A 21,542-nucleotide genomic window follows, 5' to 3' on the forward strand; every position below is an offset into this window, starting at 1 on the left:
GACTCGGACTGATGCGAGGACGAAGAGATTGGGAATTTTGCTCATTAAAAAAGAATGTGAGTTACAGTGAAGTTAAGGAAAAGGGGCTGTGGACACCATTTGCAATAGATGCAAACTGTGACGTTTGTTTGCCATGCAGAATAGGGTTCAAGGTTATGCCTAAAAGGGGACAACACCGGGGAGAGGGGGGAAGGTTTGGGAGTTGGAAGGAAGCAGAGTTGGCGCGAGTTTGGAGGCAGTGATGGCAGAAGGGGACGCCGGGGAGCAGGCGCGGTGGCCCTGAGCTCGGGTGGCAAGTCAGGAGAGGGGACGAAGTGACTGGAGCCGCAAGGTGCTGTGCGGGTGAGGGCGGAAAGCACGCGGGGCGCCCGTCCCGGGTGAGAAGTCCGGACGGGCGGAGGCGGGAGCCGCGGGCCGAGCAGCCACGGACTCCTCCCCCGGCGCCTAGACTTTCTGGGTCAGGACACGGCGGCGCGGTGCTGGACTGTGGGACACGCGGCCTCGGGCGCCGCCGTCTGCCCGCTGCTCCCCGCCCGCCCGCAGGCCAGGGTCGGCGGCCGGCGAACCGCAGACAGGTCCGCTTAACGAACGCAGGTGCGTACGGAAGAGGGAAAGGGGCAACTGAGCGGACCAGGGCCGACGCGGTCGGGGGCGTGAGGAGGCAGCGGCAGTACTTCCGGCAGCGGCGACTGCACTTCCGGGGTCGCTCTTTTGGCCCCGTCTGCGGTCTGTTCCTGAAGCTGGAGAACTTGTGCTCGGGTTTCCAAACGCAGCTTTTGCGGAGCGCATGCCTCGGAAGTGGCGTCCGGGAAGTGGCTGGCCTTTCCACGCTTTAACCCCAGGGCCGGGGGAGTGGGCACCATGTCCCCGCAGCCTGGCGGGTCCCTGCGAGCCGCCAAGTTCCAGCAGAGACAAGCCGGGCGCTCATCCGGGCGGCGGATCTTTCCTCGCCGCCTAGCGCCAGCGTTGCGTTTTGTTTGCGTTTCTTTCCCCGCTGAAATACAGATTCTTTTCCTGTTTGGCACAAAAACGAAGGCCCGGATATCAGTACTGTCATTTGCAAATAAGCCAAACGTCAGGGATCCCTAAATTTAAAATAAATTCTAACTAAGTAAAACCATGAAAAGCTGATGACAAATGAGTAGAATTCACTTTGAAAGTAAACCGAGTTTTCTGGGTCGCATCAGAATCTGATCACTTATTCAAGGTCTCAGGGCAGTTCCCTTGGGAAACTTAAACCTCAGGTTGGTCTATAAGACATTAATTTTTCTTTAACCTTACTGCGAAAGTCTTCATTGATTTCTCGAGTTTATCAGGGCATTTTATACTTTTTCCCCTAAGGATCAGCAGATGAATTATAGGAATATATATATATATATATGCTAGATATGTACTGTAAGCATTAATATAGTTATGTGGTAAAGCATAATTTTATGTCTAAAAATTAAAAGTTGAAAATGAAATAACTTTATTCAGAAAGCATTATTTTTATGTTCTAGTTTTCTTTAGCAACATTTTGATTTATCGTTTCACTAGAATTCTCATTTTACTAGACAATTCTGTAACCTTGGATTAAGTACTAATTTTAGATGCCAGTAATTTATATTAAAATAAGTCTAATTTTCTGGTATTACTGCCTTAAAATTTTAACATTGTAACATTAACAGTACTTTGCACCTGAGTATTAAAATATTAGAGCTCTGAAGTTTGCTCAGTGAAATTCTTAATTATTGTATTTTTATTCTATAATAGAAGTAATTCCAACTAATGAAAATGAAAAAGCTATGCAAATGACTTCATACAATCTTTGAAATCATACTTCAGGCAAGAAGTATTCTGGTTATTACTTTTGTATCTCAATATTTTTAATTAGTGTCATTTTTCAAATTATTGGTGTAAAAGCACATTGATTTTATAGTGATATAAAATTCAAACATAGCCTAAACTATTTGTTTATAATTGTAGTTATTTAAAACAAATACCAGCTCCATTGATTCTAGTTTTTTCCACAGCTAAATTTCATGATTCTGAAGTCATATTTCACCTATGGACATCTCTGCACAGTCAGCATTCTCCTTCATGTCCTTGTTGATGCTTTCTGAATCTTCAGCATTCAGCTAGGTGCATCCCGGGAGTTTCCTCACAGGATGTTAAGGGTGACATTTTCCACTTCCTAGTTGGATGACCCTCAGGGTAAATGACTTGGTAGTTGCTGGTGCCTCAGCTTGCTTATCAGAAAAATAATAATAGTACTATTATTATTTATATATTTTTGTGGTTACTGAAGATTGAGCCAAAGGTATTTTATATACTGAGCTACATCCCCAGACCTTTTTATTGTTGATTTAAGACAAGGTGTCACTGAATTACTCAGGCTGGACTTGAATTTGTGATCCTCCAGTTTCAACCTCCTGAAGTCATTGAGATTACAGGTGTGTACCACCACTCCTGGCAGGACTTGACTTTTGTTTTACTCTGCCTCCAGCAGATAATTTGAAAGTGGTGTAATTACTAAAGAAAGGTTAAGCAAAGTATATTCCTCATATGTTTAAAGGTGGTTCTGTCTCAGGGATAAGGTTTTTACCCTAGGGAGATTTTCACATCTAGTTACTTATGAAATGAAAAAAAAAAAAACAAAACACTTTTAAAACTAAACTGTTTATTAATGTAAAGTTCAAAGAAACAATAGAGGAATGGACAAAAAAAAATGCAGTAAGTATAGGAAAGATCTTTTTAGTAGTCATCTAGACCAGCATATGGACATCCTGATTTTATCTTGTATGTAGTTTGGGGGTGGGGCTCTAACCCAGGATCTTGTACACGCTAAGCATGCACTGTACTAGTGAACTACACCACCACCATTGATCTTTTTATTGAAAAAAAAAGATGATCAACCTTGATACATTATTATTAACTGTGATGTAAATGTAAGTTGTAGGTATATAGTGGCTTTTCTTAGATCTATTGCTTTTTTGCAATAATCTTCCAAGTAAATTTCTGATACAGTATAATGTTTTGTGGAAATAACAACTAATAATTACCTATAATTTCAGCTGAAGTTACAGATTGATTGAAATATGCTGTTGGCATTTCTTCTTGATATTATGGGAATAGGCAGATAGTTAGATTTATAAATTCCCAGTTATAGTGTTAGGGGACAGATAGATGCAAATGACAGGAACATGAGGTTAAGGGAAAAAAAGCTATAAAATGGGTCCACTGTGCTACCCCCCACATGCTTTCTTTTCCAAGAAGCAATTTACCTGCAACTCTGCCTGGTCTGAGTGGACAGGCCATGTCACATTCCTCACCAAACTACCTGTTAACTATAGGAGAAATGCAGGCCCACGGTAATGTTGATAAGAGGAACTCAAATTACCTTGAATGGAGAGACTTTTGTGACTAGATACTGAAAATCAGAAGATGGTTAGGGTAATTCCTTCTAACCATAAGAATTTAAGGTTAAGAATCCAAGTAGGACTGGTCAGCATGGGCCAAGGTGACCTACAGTTGTCCTGGCAGTGGGGATTTGAAAGTCTTGATGTCACCCTAATGTGGGACTCTGTAGAAACTTCTATGGAATCCCCAATAAAACTGAAGTGCAAGAGAGACACATTGTTCCTCTCCTATCTGAGACGACCCACTCTCCTTTTACAGTGATCCCTTTCCCTTTGCCTATTCTTTAAATAAATTCATTCCTGTTTCTCTGAGTGACATTTCTGAAATCTTTCTGAGTTGATCACAAGAATCAGGGTTTGAACAGGAGTCTTCACATTGCCTTAGTTTCCAGGAAGTCCCCAGCTCTGTAACAATACCAACTAGGTAAAAGTATCTAATCCCAGGCAAAATGATCTGTCATTCAGGCCAGCTTAAAGTTGCAAGACTTTCTCTGGAATTCTTTTAGGAGATAAACCTAAAACCTCTTCAAGATAATATTCACTGACATCTGAAGTAATTTCTAGAATACTATTTTACAGCTGGTCCTTCTCATTAACCTTTCAGCCAATAATGAGGTAGAACATCCAAATAGGGCAATTGTTGTGATCATGTATGTAGTGCAGTGTAACAAATCTAAAAAGAGCCATTCTTTTAAGAAGTCTTCTCAGAATAGATTCTTGTTCCTTATTCTTTGAGAATCTCTTTCATAGGTCATATGACACATTATATTAAATCGGCCATTTAGTGTATAAGGAACAACGATTTGCTAGAATATGTGGAATCATAGAATATAAACTCTAGGAAGTCAAATTTTTGGTATACAACCTAATTTAGAATTTGCATATTTCCAATATTTCTGCCTGGATTCTTAATCCTAGCTGTTTTACTATTTCACTTAAGAAGCAATCGAAGAGAACTTCCATCAGTTCTCACCACAACATCTACCCACATACCTGAATCTCTGCTCACATAATCTGCCTTGTTTTTGTTACTGTGAATGAGTGGTTTGTGTTCCCATCAAAGGTCAACCCTTGAACTTTTGCACTAGAGCCCACCCCATTGGCTTTCTCAAGTTTATTGTTGTACAGTTTTCTAACATTTCTTCCGCTTTTCCTTTTTAATTGGGTTTTTTTTTTTTTATTGGCAAATAAAAATACTGTTGTTTCTTCATTTCTTAATAGAGTTACGGCATCATTTCTCTTTTCCTGGTTGTTTTCTGTTTGTCTGTCTGTTTTCCCCCTTTCCTTGAACTAATGAATGTCTTCAGTATTACATTTTTGTCTCCACTACTGGCTTATCTATATCTTTGCATTTTTTTCCCTTTATTCTTGTAGTAGCTATTCTAGAATTTATAACTATGCATCTTTAACTTGATAACACTATTATAATTTAAGATATTTACAAACACTTTGAGTTATTGTATTATTTTTTACTTATATGTACATTATAAACCCTATGGTACATTATTGTCATCTTTGATTTAATAAGCAAACATTTTATAAAGAAATTTTAAAATGAGAAAAATGACTTTGGAGTGGGGTACCAGGACTTGAACTCAGGGGCTTTGGACCACTGAGCCACATCTCCAGCCCTATTTTGTATTTTATTTAGAGACAGTGTCTTACTGAGTTGTTCAGTGCCTTGCTTTTTGCTGAGGCTGGCTTTTAACTGAGATCTTCCTGCCTCAGCCTCCTGAGCTTCTGGGATTACAGGCACGCACCACCATGCCTACCTAGAAAATGACTTTTATGTTTATCCATGTGTATTTTCCACAGCAGGATTTTTGTTTTGTTTTGTTTTTTAGAGAGAGAGAGAGAATGAATCTTTTTGTAGATGGACACAACACAATGCCTTTATTTTTATGTGGTGCTGAGAATCGAACCCAGGTCCTGCCCATGTTAAGCGAGTGCTCTACCTCTGAGCCACAATCCCAGCCCACAGCAGGTATTCTTCATCCTTCAAACTTTTCATTTTTCTTCTGCTTTAAGAACTTCTGCTAGCATTTCTTTCTTCTCTCTCTCTTTTTTTTTTTTTTTGGTAAAAGAGATTGAACCCAAGGGGATTCAACCACTGAGCCACATCCTCAGCTCATTATTTTTTTTTTTATTTTTTATTTTAAGACCCTTACTAAATTGCTGAGGGTGGCCTTGAATTTATGATCCTCCTGACTCAGCCTCCTGAGGTGCTGGGAGTACAGGTATGTGTCACCACGCCTGGTTGTTAGCGTTTCTTATGTCTGAATTGGTGATGAATTCCCTCAGCTTTCCTTTGTCTAAAATAAATAAATAAATAAATGTTTATTTTGCTTTCAATTTTGACAAGATATTTCACTGGGTATAGTAATTTAAGTTGACAGTTCTTTCACCATTTTAAATATGTCACTTCATTGTTTTCTTGCTTAAATAGTACCTGAGGTTTATATACAATGTGTCTTTTTCTCTGATGACTTTTTATTTATTTGTTTATTTATTTATTTATTTGGTACCAGGACTTGAATTCAGGGGCATTGGACCACTGAGCCACATCCCTAGCCCTATTTTGTATTTTATTTAGAGACAGGGTCTCACTGAGTTGTCCAACGCCTTGCTTTTGCTAAGGCTGGCTTTGAACTCCCGAGCCTCCTGCCTCAGCCTCCCAAGCTGTTGGGATTACAGGCATGTGCCACCCTGGTTGGCCTCTGATGACTTTTAAGATATTCTTTTTGTCACTAATTTTTATCAATCTAATAATGTTATGCCTTATTTTTGTTTTCTTATTCTACTTGGATTATGTTGACCTTGTGTGTTTTCTCTAATTTGGGAATGTTTTTGGTCATTTTTTCCCCCCTCTAACTTCATGTATTTTTTCAGACTGCTTGATATTGCCCCCTGGCTACTATTTTTCTGCTTAGTTGCATGTTTAGTAATTTTTATTGGTGTTGAGCATTTTAATTTTACATGGTTTTATATTTTGATCTGTTATATGTTTATCTAACTTGGGAATTTTAGGTTACTGTTCCCCCTCTAATTTGATGTATTTTTTAGACTGATATTGTTCCATAAGTTTTGTTTGTTTTGTTTTGTTTGTGTACTTTATTTAGAATGGCTGTTTTTGCTATGTCTTCAGGATTACTGATTTTGTTTTTTGTTCCATGGTGATTTTTCTATTAATCCCATTTAGTACAGTTGTTTTCAGACATTTTATTTTTCATGTCTAGAAATTCCTTTTGGTTTGGATTGATACCTTCTTTTTCTTTCCCCGTCATGTTTATGTTTTCTGTTAATGTATTTGTATATGTAATAAATAGCAAACATATTTGCAATCATTCTAACACCTTTGTCTTCTAATTATCTCTGTCAGTGTCCTGTGTCTTTCCATGTCTAATAATTTTTATTGGATATTAGACATTTGATTTTATGCTGTTGAATTCTGGCTTTTCTGATTTTTCAAGTATTGGACTTTCATCATCATGGCAGTTAAAGTATTGTTGAATCAGTTTAATCCTTTGGAGGCATATTTTTAAGTCTATTTTAGGGAAAGCTTAAATAGCCTTAACTCTAGAGTTACTTTAGTCCCACTACTCCCTATGTTACCCATCTGGGGTCTCTGCTGAAAGCTTCATGTATTCTATAGGAATTCTTGGGAACTTGAATACTTCCCAGTTCTGTGTAATCTAAAGGAGTAGTTCAGTTTATAGCTTCCTGGTGATTGTTTTCTCCGTACAAATTGTTCTTTGCCAGTCCTGATGGGGTTTCAATGTGTATTTCTAGAGCTCTTTCTCTGAATATACCTCCCTCATCTCAGTACTCTGACACACAAATTCTGGGTGCTTCAGTTTGTATGAATTCAGATCTCTGTCCATTCTGTCCATTTAAACTCACTGAGACTATCAGGCTGTTGGTTTTCTCCTCTTTGTGCCATGGCCCAGAAATTGCCTCCAGTTGGAAATCAAGAGACAGTATAGGACTTTCTCCTAACCCCTTTTCTCAGGGCTCTAGGTGGCAATGCTCTAATTATCTGCTCCTTGATAAAGTTTCAGGAAAAATTAATCAAAAAAATTACAAATTTCATTTACTATATTGAACAACTTATTACTATTTGTAACATTTCTCCAAAGTCATTAGTAAAATTTAATATAGGTTTTTACCTGTTATAAAATAGGGTTTACTAAAGGTAAAACAATTTGGGGAACTTTGAATTTATAGGATTTTTTTAAAAAAAACTTCAGTATACTTTACTGTAGTTTCAAAAGTTTAGTAGAGCACTAACATATTTATTGCCATTTTAAGTCTCAGATAAAAGCATATATCAATGGTTTCCTTTATTTGTCTTGTGATTTTAAGAGCAGGGATAAGCCATAGAACTAGTGAAGTGAGATTTACTAGAGAATAATTTTATGTATTTAGTCCAAGTAGCTGAGTTTATGTGGAATGAGGTGGGGGATAGCTTGTGCCTTGAATGCAAAAAGGTAAAAGGTCAGAAAGAGAAAGGAATCAAATCAAAATATTTTTTAAAGTGAAAATATAAAATAAAACAAAAACATTAAGACTTCAGATATAAGCAGAAATATAAGGAGAGAGAAATTCTGGGTTAGAAGATGGACAATACTTACATATATGTTAGTGAGTCAGAAAGATAGACCACTATAGGCAGCCAGGAAAAGGGTCTCAGAGAAGAAAAGGAGGAAGACACCATGCTATCTTAGTCTGGAGAACATTCTATTGCTTCCCCTGACAACTTCAACCACAAGAGCTCTTCCTTAGTTACCCCTACCCCTACCCTTAGCAACAGCCAACCACAAAATCTGTATCTACCCCAAGCACTTCCTCTTGAGCCAACAAACCCAACCCCCCACCCCGTGCCAATAAAGGCTTAAAAAACACTTTTCTCCAGATTTGCTGAAGAAGACAAAATAAAGAGAGCTGATTGGCCCCTTTCTGAATCCTGTATTTACATATCATCCAACCAATCACCTATAGGGACATATGAAACCATAAAAACCCTAGACAACAGACATGCATTGGCAGCCGTCTCTTGGGACCCCTCCCTCTTCAGGAGCTCTGCTTTCTCTCTATTATTCTAATAAATCCTGTTACTTTGATCTCTCTCTTGTGTCTGGAGATTTCATTCTTCGAATTTGTGGGATAACCCACCCATCCATGCTGTATGTTACATTATCACTTCTGCTTTCCATGTTGAATAAACCAGAGATGAGGTGAGTTATAAACTTACCAAAACTCTCTAATATATTTTTTTTCTTTAAGTCCTGGACTTTAAAAACTGTATTGTTAATCACTCTAAATTTAAGTCCTAATATGAGGTAGGTGCCAGGGAAGAGCTTCTTGGCCTTCTTTAAAGACTAGATAAGACCAAGAAATCCATCAAATTCATTATGTATAAATAAAATTTCAGAGAAAATTAATAATAACTTGAATTCACAAATTTTCTCAGAGATTTATAATGTAACTTTTGCTTCTATTTATCAAATCCTTTACAAATATAAATAAAAGGTGCATTTCAAATAGGTCATGCAGAATACAAATTCTGGATTAGAGTCCATACTTTACACTAGATTTCAGTAATTTTTCTTAAAGTAAATATTTCCATTGGGTCATATGTATTATTGAGGTACTTACTCATACACGTTAGATTATGATTTCTGAAGATTTTTTTTTAAATGTAGACTTGTCTTTTATTGATTGCAAATGCACTAATATTTTTGTCTTGGACAAAGACAAACAACATTCATTTACATTTATGCTTTTAATTTTAGAAACAAAACCCAAGAAATGCTTCATTCCACAAATAAGGAACTGATACTTGGCATCATGGTGGGAACTGCTGGGATTAGTTTGCTGGTTTTGTGGTATCACAAGGTCCGTAAACCAACTACAACATTGAATTTACCTAAATTTCTTTCTCTGGGTAATATGTGTAATTCAATAACTCTGCAAGATGAAATGTATACTGGCCAAGGAACAGCAGTAATTGTCCAACGAAGACAAATTCAGATACTGGAGAAGTTAAATGAATTACTGACAAATATGGAAGAACTCAAAGAGGAAATCAGATTTCTTAAGGAAACCATTCCAAAGCTGGAAGAATATATACAAGATGAATTTGGAGGGAAGATAACAGTTCATAAGATAAGTCCTCAGCACAGAGCTAGAAAAAGAAGGCTGACTACAGTTCAAAGTACAGCAACAAGTAACAGTTCTGAGGAAGCAGAAAGTGAAGGAGGGTAAGTTTCCATAAGATGTTTCCCATCTTGAATTATTTTTTGTATTATTGCTATTATTTAGGTATTTATATATTTCCATATTTCCAGTCATATATTATGATAGTAACAAGAAATGAAAAGGAATTATTATTTTGAATGAGATTATAATTAAAACCATATTCAGTATTGTCATTATTTTAGGCTGTTTAGATCACATTGACAAAAGGAATTTAAGTAATTAGTAATAGGTGACATTATGTAAGTATTGAGAAAGATATAATTGTTTGCTGAAATGGATAACTTATTTTTTAATGTGGTCACTGTGTGATCTTGTATGTAAGAACTCTCTAGATAGTGCTATCTAATAAAGCATTCTGTGTTGATGGAAATATACTATATCTATGCTGCCCAATATGGTAGCCACTAACCACATGTGGCTCTTAAGCACTTAAAATGTGGCTGGTGAAAGTAAAAACCTGAATTTTAAATTTTATTTCATTGTACTTATAATATTTTGTAATCAAATTTGAATACCTCTTGGTGATAGTGGCTACTGAATTTTAGTGCAGTTCTAAAAAGATTTGAGAATGTGTGATTCAGTTTCATCCTTACACAGATTAATTTATTGAATTCTAACACCAAAAACATAATATTCTTTAAGGAAGACACAAATAATTTTTAAATTAAAAAATTGTGCCTGACTAGTGTTTTTAAGAGTAAAGTAAATAGGTTAAAATTTTAAAAATCACTGGATATGGTACAGTTTATAATTCTTTTTTTTATTTCTTACATACATGACAATAGTGGAATGCATTACATTCATAATTACAGCACAATTTTTCGTAACTCTATGTCAGGGCCACTGGGTTTCATTGTTGTATTTCTAACACCTTACTTCTGTACCTCGCACAGAGTAGATTCCAGTAAAGAGTTCTTGAATGAATGAGTGTTTCCAAAGTTTTTGCCATGGAATTGGGAGGAGGGATATGAAGGGAAGAAACAAAGAGTAGGGTATGGATAAAAGGGTGATTTCATAGAAAGAAGTATAAATAGTTGAGAGATCAATGCCAGGACTGAATTTGTTTAGCACCTTTTATATGAACTTGGGGAAATGACTATGAAAAGTTTTTTCAGATTGGGAAGAGCCACAAATGATGGATCTAGATAATAAGAAGGTCTGAAAAATTTGTGTTCCTGAACACAAAAAACAAACAGTTTTAAAACAGGCAAGTGAAATGTTTAGAAAGAATCTAAAATAGTTCTAAATCACTCAAAACTATAACTCATAAAAGAGACCTTTAGTTACTATAGGAATAGGTCATGTCGGTTTAGTACTCTGATAAAGACAAAAATTCCACCATAACATGGCACATCATTGAGAATTATTAAATACAAATCATCTGGTTATTCTGCCTGCATATAAACCTGTGGTATTTCCTCATCAGGAGTCCTGTGTTCATTTTTTGACAATCACGTCATAGGAAGAACATAACAGAACTAGGAACTAGCCAGAGAAGAACTTCTAGGCCAAGAGGAAGATTGGCAGTCTAGGCCCAAAGCATGAGTGGACCTTATCTAAAAAGACCTTTGCTAAGTGAGCATAAGCTTATTCAAGAAATGATAACACTCTAGAATTTAGGAAAGATAGAAATAAGATAATTACAGGACTTATAACTTCAAATAATGTCATAGGCATACATTTTTAATGTGGGTTCAAGAAGGATTTGTGAAATTTATGAGTAACAGTCACATGCAGCTAGTGTGGAAAAGTAAGCATATGACAACTGATAGGAGGTAAGACATTGCCTCTCTTGTTTGATCCTGGTGTCTTTGTTAGTAATAAAATACTAGAGTAAATTAATGCAGCCCTAATGACAGAGTAAGCTATAGTAAATGGTACCAAGTATAGTAGAGGGAAAGTCATTTTTCCTATTTTCTCCACATTTAAAAAATTTTTAAATAAATTAACCCATACTGAATTTGATATATTTTGGGGGAAAGGAATAAGATATAGAAAGATTTAACACATTTCTGAATAAATACCAAGAAACTAACCTTATAAATAAAATAGAATAATTTTTAGAAACAAAGTATTTATGAACTATGTTATAGACTGCCTGTTCTTTTATAAATTCTTATGTGTCTGAGATGATCATTGGTGGTGAGATGTAGTCAATATCCCTTTAGCACTTTAAGATGGGATGCATCCTACATACACTATGTCCTTGATGACAGAATTAAAACATCAAATGACAATTACATATTCCATATGGAAAACTGATCTTTTGTGAGAGGTGCCTAGAAATTTTTACTACTTTTAGCAAAATAGATACCAGCTACAATTTTCTAATGCTTTTAGTTTTACAAAAGAAGGGAAAAATATAATCATAAGATTAGTTGTTGATTAAAACTCAATGTTGGTACTCGTAAAATCTGCTCACAGAAAAGTTTAGTGGGATGCATTTTCTGCAAACATTATAAGAATCTATTATTACATGCCTTCTTAATATGTGAGTATCACTGTGGCCTTATGAGTTCTATTGCCTCTTTTGGACTCAGCTAATTTCATATATTTGGGTGTGAAAGTGATGACTGATGCCCAAATTCTTATACACTCTGAGGGCATGTTAAAGTTGTTTCATTACCTGAACAAGTATTTACACTTGGAAAGAATCTTTGCTTCTTAATAATAATGTATTTTGACCGATTGTGTTTTTGTCCCTGCTCCATGGCATATAATCAGTTACTGCCTTGCCAGCATTGGTTCCCCTTAGGAGAATAGTATTAAATACTAAAATCTTGACATGTGGAGATGTGGAGGTGTACTGTTTTTGTTTTGGTTTGGTTTTTGGTGCCAGAGATTGAACCCAAGGGTGCTTAACCACTAAACCACATCCCAGCCCTATTTAGTTTTTTATTTTCCGACAGGATCTCACTAAATTGCTTAGAACCTTGCTAAATTGCCAAGACTGGCTTTGAATTTGCAATCCTCCTGCCTTAACCTCCCAAGCCACTGGGATTATTGGTGTGTGCCATCATCCTAGCTTTGGGGGTTTTTTGTTTGTTTGTTTGTTTGAATTCTGCTTTATCAGATATAAAAGTACCTATTCCTGCTTGTTTTCAGATTCTGTTTGCTTGGTATATTAATTTCTATCCTTTCACTCTCAGCCTATGGCTGTCTTTGCCTGTAAGGTGAATCTCTTACAAACAATATATAGTTGTGTTTATTCCATTTTGCCAGTCTATATCTTTTAATTGGAATGTTGCAACCATTAACATTCAACATTATTATAGAGGAATGTTTATTAATTCCTGCCATTTTGATTTATTTATCATGCTCAATTTGGTCCTGCTTCTTATTTGCTTAGCTAATGTGATTTCTTCATTTGTGAGTTCTGGGTTTAATTTTTTATTTTTCCTGTGTATTTCTTTAAGAAAATTTTGTAGTTTAGTAGTCATGAATTGTTTTAGTTTCTGTTTATCTTGGAAGGTTTTTAATTTTTATTCTATTTTGGAGGATTGCTTTGCTGGATATGGCAGTCTTGAAGACAATTGTTTTCTTTCAATATTTGGAACGTATCATTCCAAGCTCTTCTGGCTTATTTCTTATCATAAACCCAACATGTAACATTACATGTTGGGTTTGTGCTAAGAATTCAGAAGTGATTCTTATTGGCTTGTCTGTAAATATGACCTGATGTTTTTCTCTTGAGACTTTTAAAATGCTATCATTGTTCTGTATGTTAGGCATTTTAATTATAATGTATTGTGGAGAGGTTCTTTTTTGATCTTGTCTGTTTGGGGTTTTGAATACCTCTTGTATCTGGATGTTCATCTCTCTCTGAAGCCTTGAAAAATGTTCTGTTATTACTTCCCTGAAGACAAGTTATCCATTCCATTAGCCTGCCTCTTAACAACCCTTCTCCAGCCCAGTGATTCTTAAATTTGGTCTCTTAATGTTGTCCCAGAGTTCTTATATATTCTGATTATGGTTACTTATTTTCTTATCTTTAATGCTGTCTGAGTGTCTAAGGCTGGCAACTTTGTCGTCCAGCTCTGAGATTCTGTCTTCAGCATGATCATGAGACTTTTGGCTGAACATTTTATTTAATTCATTTCCAAGATTTATGCTTGGTTCTTTTTTTAGTATTTATATCTCCTTATTGAATCCCTCATATACAAGATATAATTCATATCTTGTACTGACTTCCTTAATCAATTCAGTTGCTCTTCTGTGTTCTCTTGGAATTCATTGATCATTTTTATAATGATTCTTTTGAATTCTTTATCTGCTATTTCATCCACTTCAACATCTTTGGGATTAGTTGCTGGTGAATTTTGAATTTTAGGAGGTGTTGTGTTGTCTTGTTTTTTCTTATTTTTTGTATCCTTGTGTTGAGTTTTATGGATCTGCTGGGAGGGATTTTTCTTCCACTCTTATATTGTTAAGGTGTGGTTCCAAAAATCCCAAATAAAACTATGGGTCTTTTTGAAGTAAAAGACAAAAGATTTATTCTGGCCAGGGCTGAGGGAGCAGAAAGCAAATAGTTCTGCCACTATGACAAAGAATACAGGTGGAAAATTAGCTTAAGAACAACAACAGAGTAGTCACATCACCCCAATTGGAGTAGGGGCAGAGCAGAGCCACCGCCCGCACCCGGAACAGGCCCAGCGACCCGCCAGCGTGGTAGTCACATCACCCCAATTGGAGTAGGGGCCGAGCAGAGCCGCCGCCCGCACCCGGAACAGGCCCAGCGACCCGCTGGCATGGTAGTCACGTCACCCCAATTGGAGTAGGGGCAGAGCAGAGCCGCCGCCCGCGCCCGCAAGGTAGGCAGACCTGCGACCGACCGGCGGAACAGGCCTAGCGGCCTGCCGGCATGGTAGACACGTCACCCCAATTGGAGTAGGGGCAGAGCAGAGCTGCTGCCCGCACCCGGAACAGGCCCAGCGGCCCGCCGGCGTGGTAGTAACGTCACCCCAATTGGAGTAGGGGCAGAGCAGAGCCGCCTCCTGCACCCGGAATAAGCCCAGCGACCCGCCGGTGTGGTAGACACGTCACCCCAATTGGAGTAAGGGCAGAGCAGAGCCGCCGCCCGCTCCTGCAAGGTAGGCAGACCTGCGACCGACCGGCAGAACAGGCCCAGGGGTCCGCGGGCGTGGTAGACACGTCACACCAATTAGAGGAGGGGCAGAGCAGAGCCGCCGCCCGCGCCTGCAAGGTAGGCAGACCTGCGACCGACCAGCAGAACAGGCCCAGCGGCCGTCAGCGTGGTAGACAGATCACCCCAATTGGAGGAGGAGCACAGCCACTGCCCGACCCTGCAAGGGAGACTTTTCAACTATACAAGAGCAATATAAATATATAGGGGGAAAATTTCAAAAACACAACAGTTTCACCAAGCAGAAAGAAACGCGAGCAGTATGAAAAGACAAGGAAAGAAAGGACCACAAGCAATGCAGGTCAACTCAACTTTAGAAGAGGTAATAGCTGTAGCAGATGGAATGTCAGATAAAGAATTCAGGATATACATGCTTCAGATGATCTGGAGTCTCAAGGAAGACATTAGACAGCAAAATCAGACAATGAAAGATCACTTCGACAATGAATTACACAAACAAATCCAGGAAGCAAAAGATCAACTATACAGGGAGATAGAGGTTATAAAAAACAAACAGAAATCCTAGAAATGCAGGAAGCAATAAACCAACTTAAAAACTCAATTGAGAATACTACCAGCAGAGTAGAACACTTAGAAGATAGAACATCAGACAATGAAGACAAAGTATTTCAACTTGAAAAGAACATAGACAGCTCAGCAAGACTGTTAAGAAACCATGAGCAGAACATCCAAGAAATATGGGATAACATAAAGAGACCAAACTTAAGAGTCATTGGGATACAGGAAGGTATAGAGGTCCAAACCAAAGAAATGAGCAATCTATTCAGTGAAATAATACGAGAAAACTTCCCAGACTTGAAGAATGAGACAGAATCCCAAATCCTAGAAGCCTACAGGACGCCGAATGTGCAAAATCATAAGAGATCCACACCTAGACACATTATAATGAAGATGCCCAACATACAGAATAAGGAGAGAATTTTAAAAGCTACAAGAGAAAGGAAGCAGATTACATTTAGGGGTAAGCCAATCAGGATAACAGCTGATCTTTCAACACAGACTCTGAAAGCTAGAAGATCCTGGAATAACATATTTCAAACACTGAAAGAAAATGGGTTCCAACCAAGAATTGTGTATCCAGTGAAATTAAGCTTCAGGATGGAAGATGAAATTAAAACCTTCCACGATAAACAAAAGTTAAAAGAATTTGCAGCTAGAAAACCATCTCTTCAAAACATCCTCGGCAAAACATTACAGGAAGAGGATATGGAAAATAACAATGAAAACCAACAGTGGGAGGTAGGACACTAAAGGGGGGAAAAATAATCAAAGAGGAAAACAAACCATGTTTAGTAACATAAATAAACAAATATGGCTGGAAGAACAACCCATATCTCAATAATAACCCTAAATGTTAATGGCTTAAACTCACCAATTAAGAGACACAGGCTAGTAGAATGGATCACAAAACGAGACCCAACAATATGCTGCCTACAGGAGACACATTTGATAGGAAAAGACATACATAGGCTGAAGGTGAAAGGTTGGGAAAAATCATATCACTCATATGGACTTCGGAAACAAGCAGGAGTGTCCATACTCATATCAAATAAAATAGATTTCAAGCCAAAGTTAATCAAAAGGGATAAAGAGGGACACTACATACTGCTCAAGGGAACCATACACCAACAAGACATAGCAATCATAAATATATATGCCCCAAACAATGGTGCAGCTATGTTCATCAAACAAACTCTTCTCAAGTTCAAGAGTCTAATAGACCACCATACAATAATCGTGGGAGACGTCAACACACCTCTCTCACCACTGGACAGACCTTCCAAACAAAAGTTGAATAAGGAAACTGTAGAACTCAATAACACAATTAATAACCTAGACTTAATTGACATATATAGAATATACCACCAACATCAAGCAGTTACACTTTTTTCTCAGCAGCACATGGATCCTTCTCAAAAATAGATCATATATTATGTCACAGGGCAACTCTTAGACAATATAAAGGAGTAGAGATAATACCATGCATCTTATCTGATCATAATGGAATGAAACTGAAAATCAACGATAAAAGAAGGAAGGAAAAATCATGCATCACTTGGAGAATGAACAATAGGTTACTGAATGATCAATGGGTTATAGAAGACATCAAGGAGGAAATTAAAAAATTCTTAGAGATAAATGAAAACACAGACACAACATATCGGAATCTATGGGACACATTGAAAGCAGTTCTAAGAGGAAAATTCATTGCTTGGAGTTCATTCCTTAAAAAAAGAAAAAAACCAACAAATAAATGATCTCATACTTCATCTCAAAATCCTAGGAAAAGAAGAGCAAAACAACAGCAAAAGAAGTAGAAGGCAAGAAATAATTAAAATCAGAGCTGAAATTAATGAAATCGAAACAAAAGAAACAATTGAAAAAATTGACAAAACTAAAATTGGTTCTTTGAAAAAATAAATAAAATCGACAGACCCTTAGCCATGCTAATGAAGAGAAGAAGAGAGAGAACTCAAATTACTAACATACGGGATGAAAAAGGCAATATCACAACAGACACTTCAGAAATACAGAAGATAATCAGAAATTATTTTGAATCCTTATACTCCAATAAAATAGAAGATAGTGAAGGCATCGATAAATTTCTTAAATCATATGATCTGCCCAGATTGAGTGAGGAGGATATAGACAACCTAAACAGACCAATATCAACTGAGAAAATAGAAGAAACCATCAAAAGACTACCAACTAAGAAAAGCCCAGGACCGGATGGGTATACAGCAGAGTTTTACAAAACCTTTAAAGAGGAACTAATACCAATACTTTTCAAGCTATTTCAGGAAATAGAAAAAGAGGGAGAACTTCCAAATTCATTCTACGAGGCCAACATCACCCTGATTCCTAAACCAGACAAAGACACTTCAAAGAAAGAAAACTACAGACCAATATTTCTAATGAACCTAGATGCAAAAATCCTCAATAAAATTCTGGCGAATCGGATACAAAAACATATCAAAAAAATTGTGCACCATGATCAAGTAGGATTCATCCCTGGGATGCAAGGCTGGTTCAATATACGGAAATCAATAAATGTTATTCACCACATCAATAGACTTAAAAATAAGAACCATATGATCATCTCGATAGATGCGGAAAAAGCATTCGACAAAGTACAGCACCCTTTATGTTCAAAACTCTAGAAAAACTAGGGATAACAGGAACATACCTCAATATTGTAAAAGCAATTTATGCTAAGCCTCAGGCTAGCATCATTCTGAATGGAGAAAAATTGAAGGCATTCCCTCTAAAATCTGGAACAAGACAGGGATGCCCTCTCTCAGCACTTCTGTTCAACATAGTTCTCGAAACACTGGCCAGAGCAATTAGACAGACGAAAGAAATTAAAGGCATAAAAATAGGAAAAGAAGAACTTAAATTATCACTATTTGCAGAAGACATGATTCTATACCTAGCAGACCCAAAAGGGTCTACAAAGAAACTATTAGAGCTAATAAATGAATTCAGCAAAGTGGCAGGATATAAAATCAACACACATAAATCAAAGGCATTCCTGTATATCAGCAACAAATCCTCTGAAATGGAAATGAGGACAACCACTCCATTCACAATATCCTCAAAAAAAATAAAATACTTGGGAATCAACCTAACAAAAGAGGTGAAAGACTTATACAATGAAAACTACAGAACCCTAAAGAGAGAAATAGAAGAAGATCTTAGAAGATGGAAAAATATACCCTGTTCATGGATAGGCAGAACTAACATCATCAAAATGGTGATATTACCAAAAGTTCTCTATAGGTTTAATGCAATGCCAATCAAAATCCCAACGGCATTTCTTGTAGAAATAGAGAAAGCAATCATGAAACTCATATGGAAAAATAAAAGACCCAGAATAGCAAAAACAATGCTAAGCAGGAAGTGTGAATCAGGCGGTATAGCGATACCAGACTTCAAACTATACTACAGAGCAATAGTAACAAAAACAGCATGGTACTGGTACCAAAACAGGCAGGTGGACCAATGGTACAGAATAGAGGACACAGAAACCAATCCACAAAACTACAACTATCTTATATTTGATAAAGGGGCTAAAAGCATGCAATGGAGGAAGGATAGCATCTTCAACAAATGGTGCTGGGAAAACTGGAAATCCATATGCAACAAAATGAAACTGAATCCCTTTCTCTCGCCATGCACAAAAGTTAACTCAAAATGGATCAAGGAGCTTGATATCAAATCAGAGACACGGCATCTGATAGAAGAAAAAGTTGGCTCCGATCTACATACTGTGGGGTCTGGCTCCAAATTCCTCAATAGGACACCCATAGCACAAGAGTTAGTAACTAGAATCAACAAATGGGACTTACTCAAACTAAAAAGTTTTTTCTCAGCAAAAGAAACAATAAGAGAGGTAAATAGGGAGCCTACATCCTGGGAACAAATCTTTACTCCTCACACTTCAGATAGAGCCCTAATATCCAGAGTATACAAAGAACTCAAAAAATTAGACAATAAGATAACAAATAACCCAATCAACAAATGGGCCAAGGACCTGAACAGACACTTCTCAGAGGAGGACATACAATCAATCAACAAGTACATGAAAAAATGCTCACCATCTCTAGCTGTCAGAGAAATGCAAATCAAAACCACCCTAAGATACCATCTCACTCCAGTTAGATTGGCAGCCATTATGAAGTCAAACAACAACAAGTGCTGGCAAGGATGTGGGGAAAAGGGTACACTTGTACATTGCTGGTGGGACTGCAAATTGGTGCAGCCAATTTGGAAAGCAGTATGGAGATTTCTTGGAAAGCTGGGAATGGAGCCACCATTTGACCCAGCTATTCCCCTTCTCGGTCTATTCCCTAAAGACCTAAAAAGAGCATGCTACAGGGACACTGCTACATCGATGTTCATAGCAGCACAATTCACAATAGCAAGACTGTGGAACCAACCTAGATGCCCTTCAATAGACGAATGGATAAAAAAAAAATGTGGCATTTATACACAATGGAGCATTACTCTGCATTAAAAAATGACAAAATCATAGAATTTGCAGGGAAATGGATGGCATTAGAGCAGATTATGCTAAGTGAAGCTAGCCAATCCCTAAAAAACAAATGCCAAATGTCTTCTTTGATATAAGGAGAGTAACTAAGAACAGAGTAGGGAGGAAGAGCATGAGAAGAAGATTAACATTAAGCAGGGATGAGAGGTGGGAGGGAAAGGGAGAGAGAAGGGAAATTGCATGGAAATGGAAGGAGACCCTCAGGGTTATACAAAATTACATACAAGAGGAAGTGAGGGGAAAGGGAAAAATAATACAAGGGGGAGAAATGAATGACAGTAGAGGGGGTAGAGAGAGAAGAGGGGAGGGGAGGGGAGGGGAGGGGAGGGGAGGGGAGGGGGAATAGTAGAGGATAGGAAAGGCAGCAGAATACAACAGACACTAGTATGGCAATATGTAAATCAATGGATGTGTAACTGATGTGATTCTGCAATCTGTATACGGGGTAAAAATGGGAGTTCATAACCCACTTGAATCAAAGTGTGAAATATGATGTATCAAGAACTATGTAATGTTTTGAACAACCAACAATAAAAATTTAAAAAAAAACAAATTTTCAAAATAATTTCCAATTATTTTCTGTATTTCTATAGTATCTGTCATATTTCCTTCTTTTCATCACAGATGTCAGTAATTTGAGTTTTCTCTCTCCTTCTCTTCATTTAGCATGGCTAAAGGTTTATCAATTTTATTTATCTATTCAAAAGAACTAACTTGTTTTTTGTCAATTTTTTTCGATTGTTCCTTTTGTTTCAATTTATTTGATTTCAGCTCTGATTTTAATTATTTCCTGTCTTCTACTGCTTTTGGTATTGATTTGTTTTTCCTTTTCTAGGGCTTTGAGATGTAATGTTAGGTCATTTATTTGTTGATTTTTTTTCTTCTCCATGCAATGAACTTTCCTCTTAGTCTTGCCTTCATAGTGTCCCAGAGATTTTGTTATGCTGTTATCAGTGTTCTCATTTACCTCTAAGAATTTTTTAATCTCTTCTTTGATGTCTTTTGCAACCTGTTGTTCATTCAGTAGCATATAATTTAGTCTCCAGGTGTTTGAGTAGCTTCTATTTTTTATTTTATCATTGATTTCTAATTTCATTCCATTATGATCTGATAGAATGCAGCGTAGTATCTCTACTTTTTGTATTTGCTAAGAGTTGCTTTGTGGCAAAATATATGGTCAATTTTAGAGAAGTATCCATGTGCTGCTGAAAAGAAAGTGTATTCAATAATTTATGGATGAAATATTCTATATATGTCTGTTAAGTCTAAGTTATTGATTGGATTGTTGGGTTCTATAGTTTCTTTGTTTAGCTTTTGTTTGGAAGATCTATTCAGTGATGAAAGAGGTGTGTTAAAGTCACCCAGAATTATTGTGTTGTGGTCTAGTTGACTCTTGAACTTGAGAAGAGTTTGTTTGATGAATGTAGATTCTCCATTGTTTGGACATATATATTTATAATTGTTTTATTTTGTTGATGTATGGTTCCCTTAAGCAGTATCCCTTTTGATTAACTTTGTCTTGAATTCTACTTTATTTGATATGAGGATGAAAAAGAAACGCCTGCTTGCTTCTACAGTCCATGTGAGTGATATGTTTTCTTCCAACCTTACATCTTCACTGTGAATGTCTTTTCCCTTGATGAGTCTCTTGAAGGCAGCATATTGTTGG

The 21,542-nt window shown here is 37.1% G+C and overlaps 1 protein-coding gene across 3 annotated transcripts in view; it reads left to right on the top strand.

Moving 5' to 3' along the window:
- The first annotated feature begins 218 nt into the window (after window positions 1–218).
- Window positions 219–21,542, top strand: part of Rmdn2 (regulator of microtubule dynamics 2) — an 87,516-nt gene continuing 66,192 nt past the window's right edge. The window contains exons 1-2 of one of the 3 annotated variants that reach the window (XM_071601505.1): window positions 219–594; window positions 9,191–9,658. In XM_071601505.1, coding sequence (XP_071457606.1) covers window positions 9,207–9,658 — 452 coding nt within the window. In that variant the 5' untranslated portion in view covers window positions 219–594; window positions 9,191–9,206. Of the gene's footprint in view, window positions 595–2,379; window positions 2,433–8,457; window positions 8,633–9,190; window positions 9,659–21,542 lie in introns of those variants that run through there. The other 2 variants (XM_071601506.1, XM_027933484.3) reach the window with 2 other exon arrangements.

The sequence above is a fragment of the Marmota flaviventris genome, chromosome 14 (assembly GCF_047511675.1).
Source record: "Marmota flaviventris isolate mMarFla1 chromosome 14, mMarFla1.hap1, whole genome shotgun sequence".
NCBI classification, from domain to species: domain Eukaryota; kingdom Metazoa; phylum Chordata; class Mammalia; order Rodentia; family Sciuridae; genus Marmota; species Marmota flaviventris.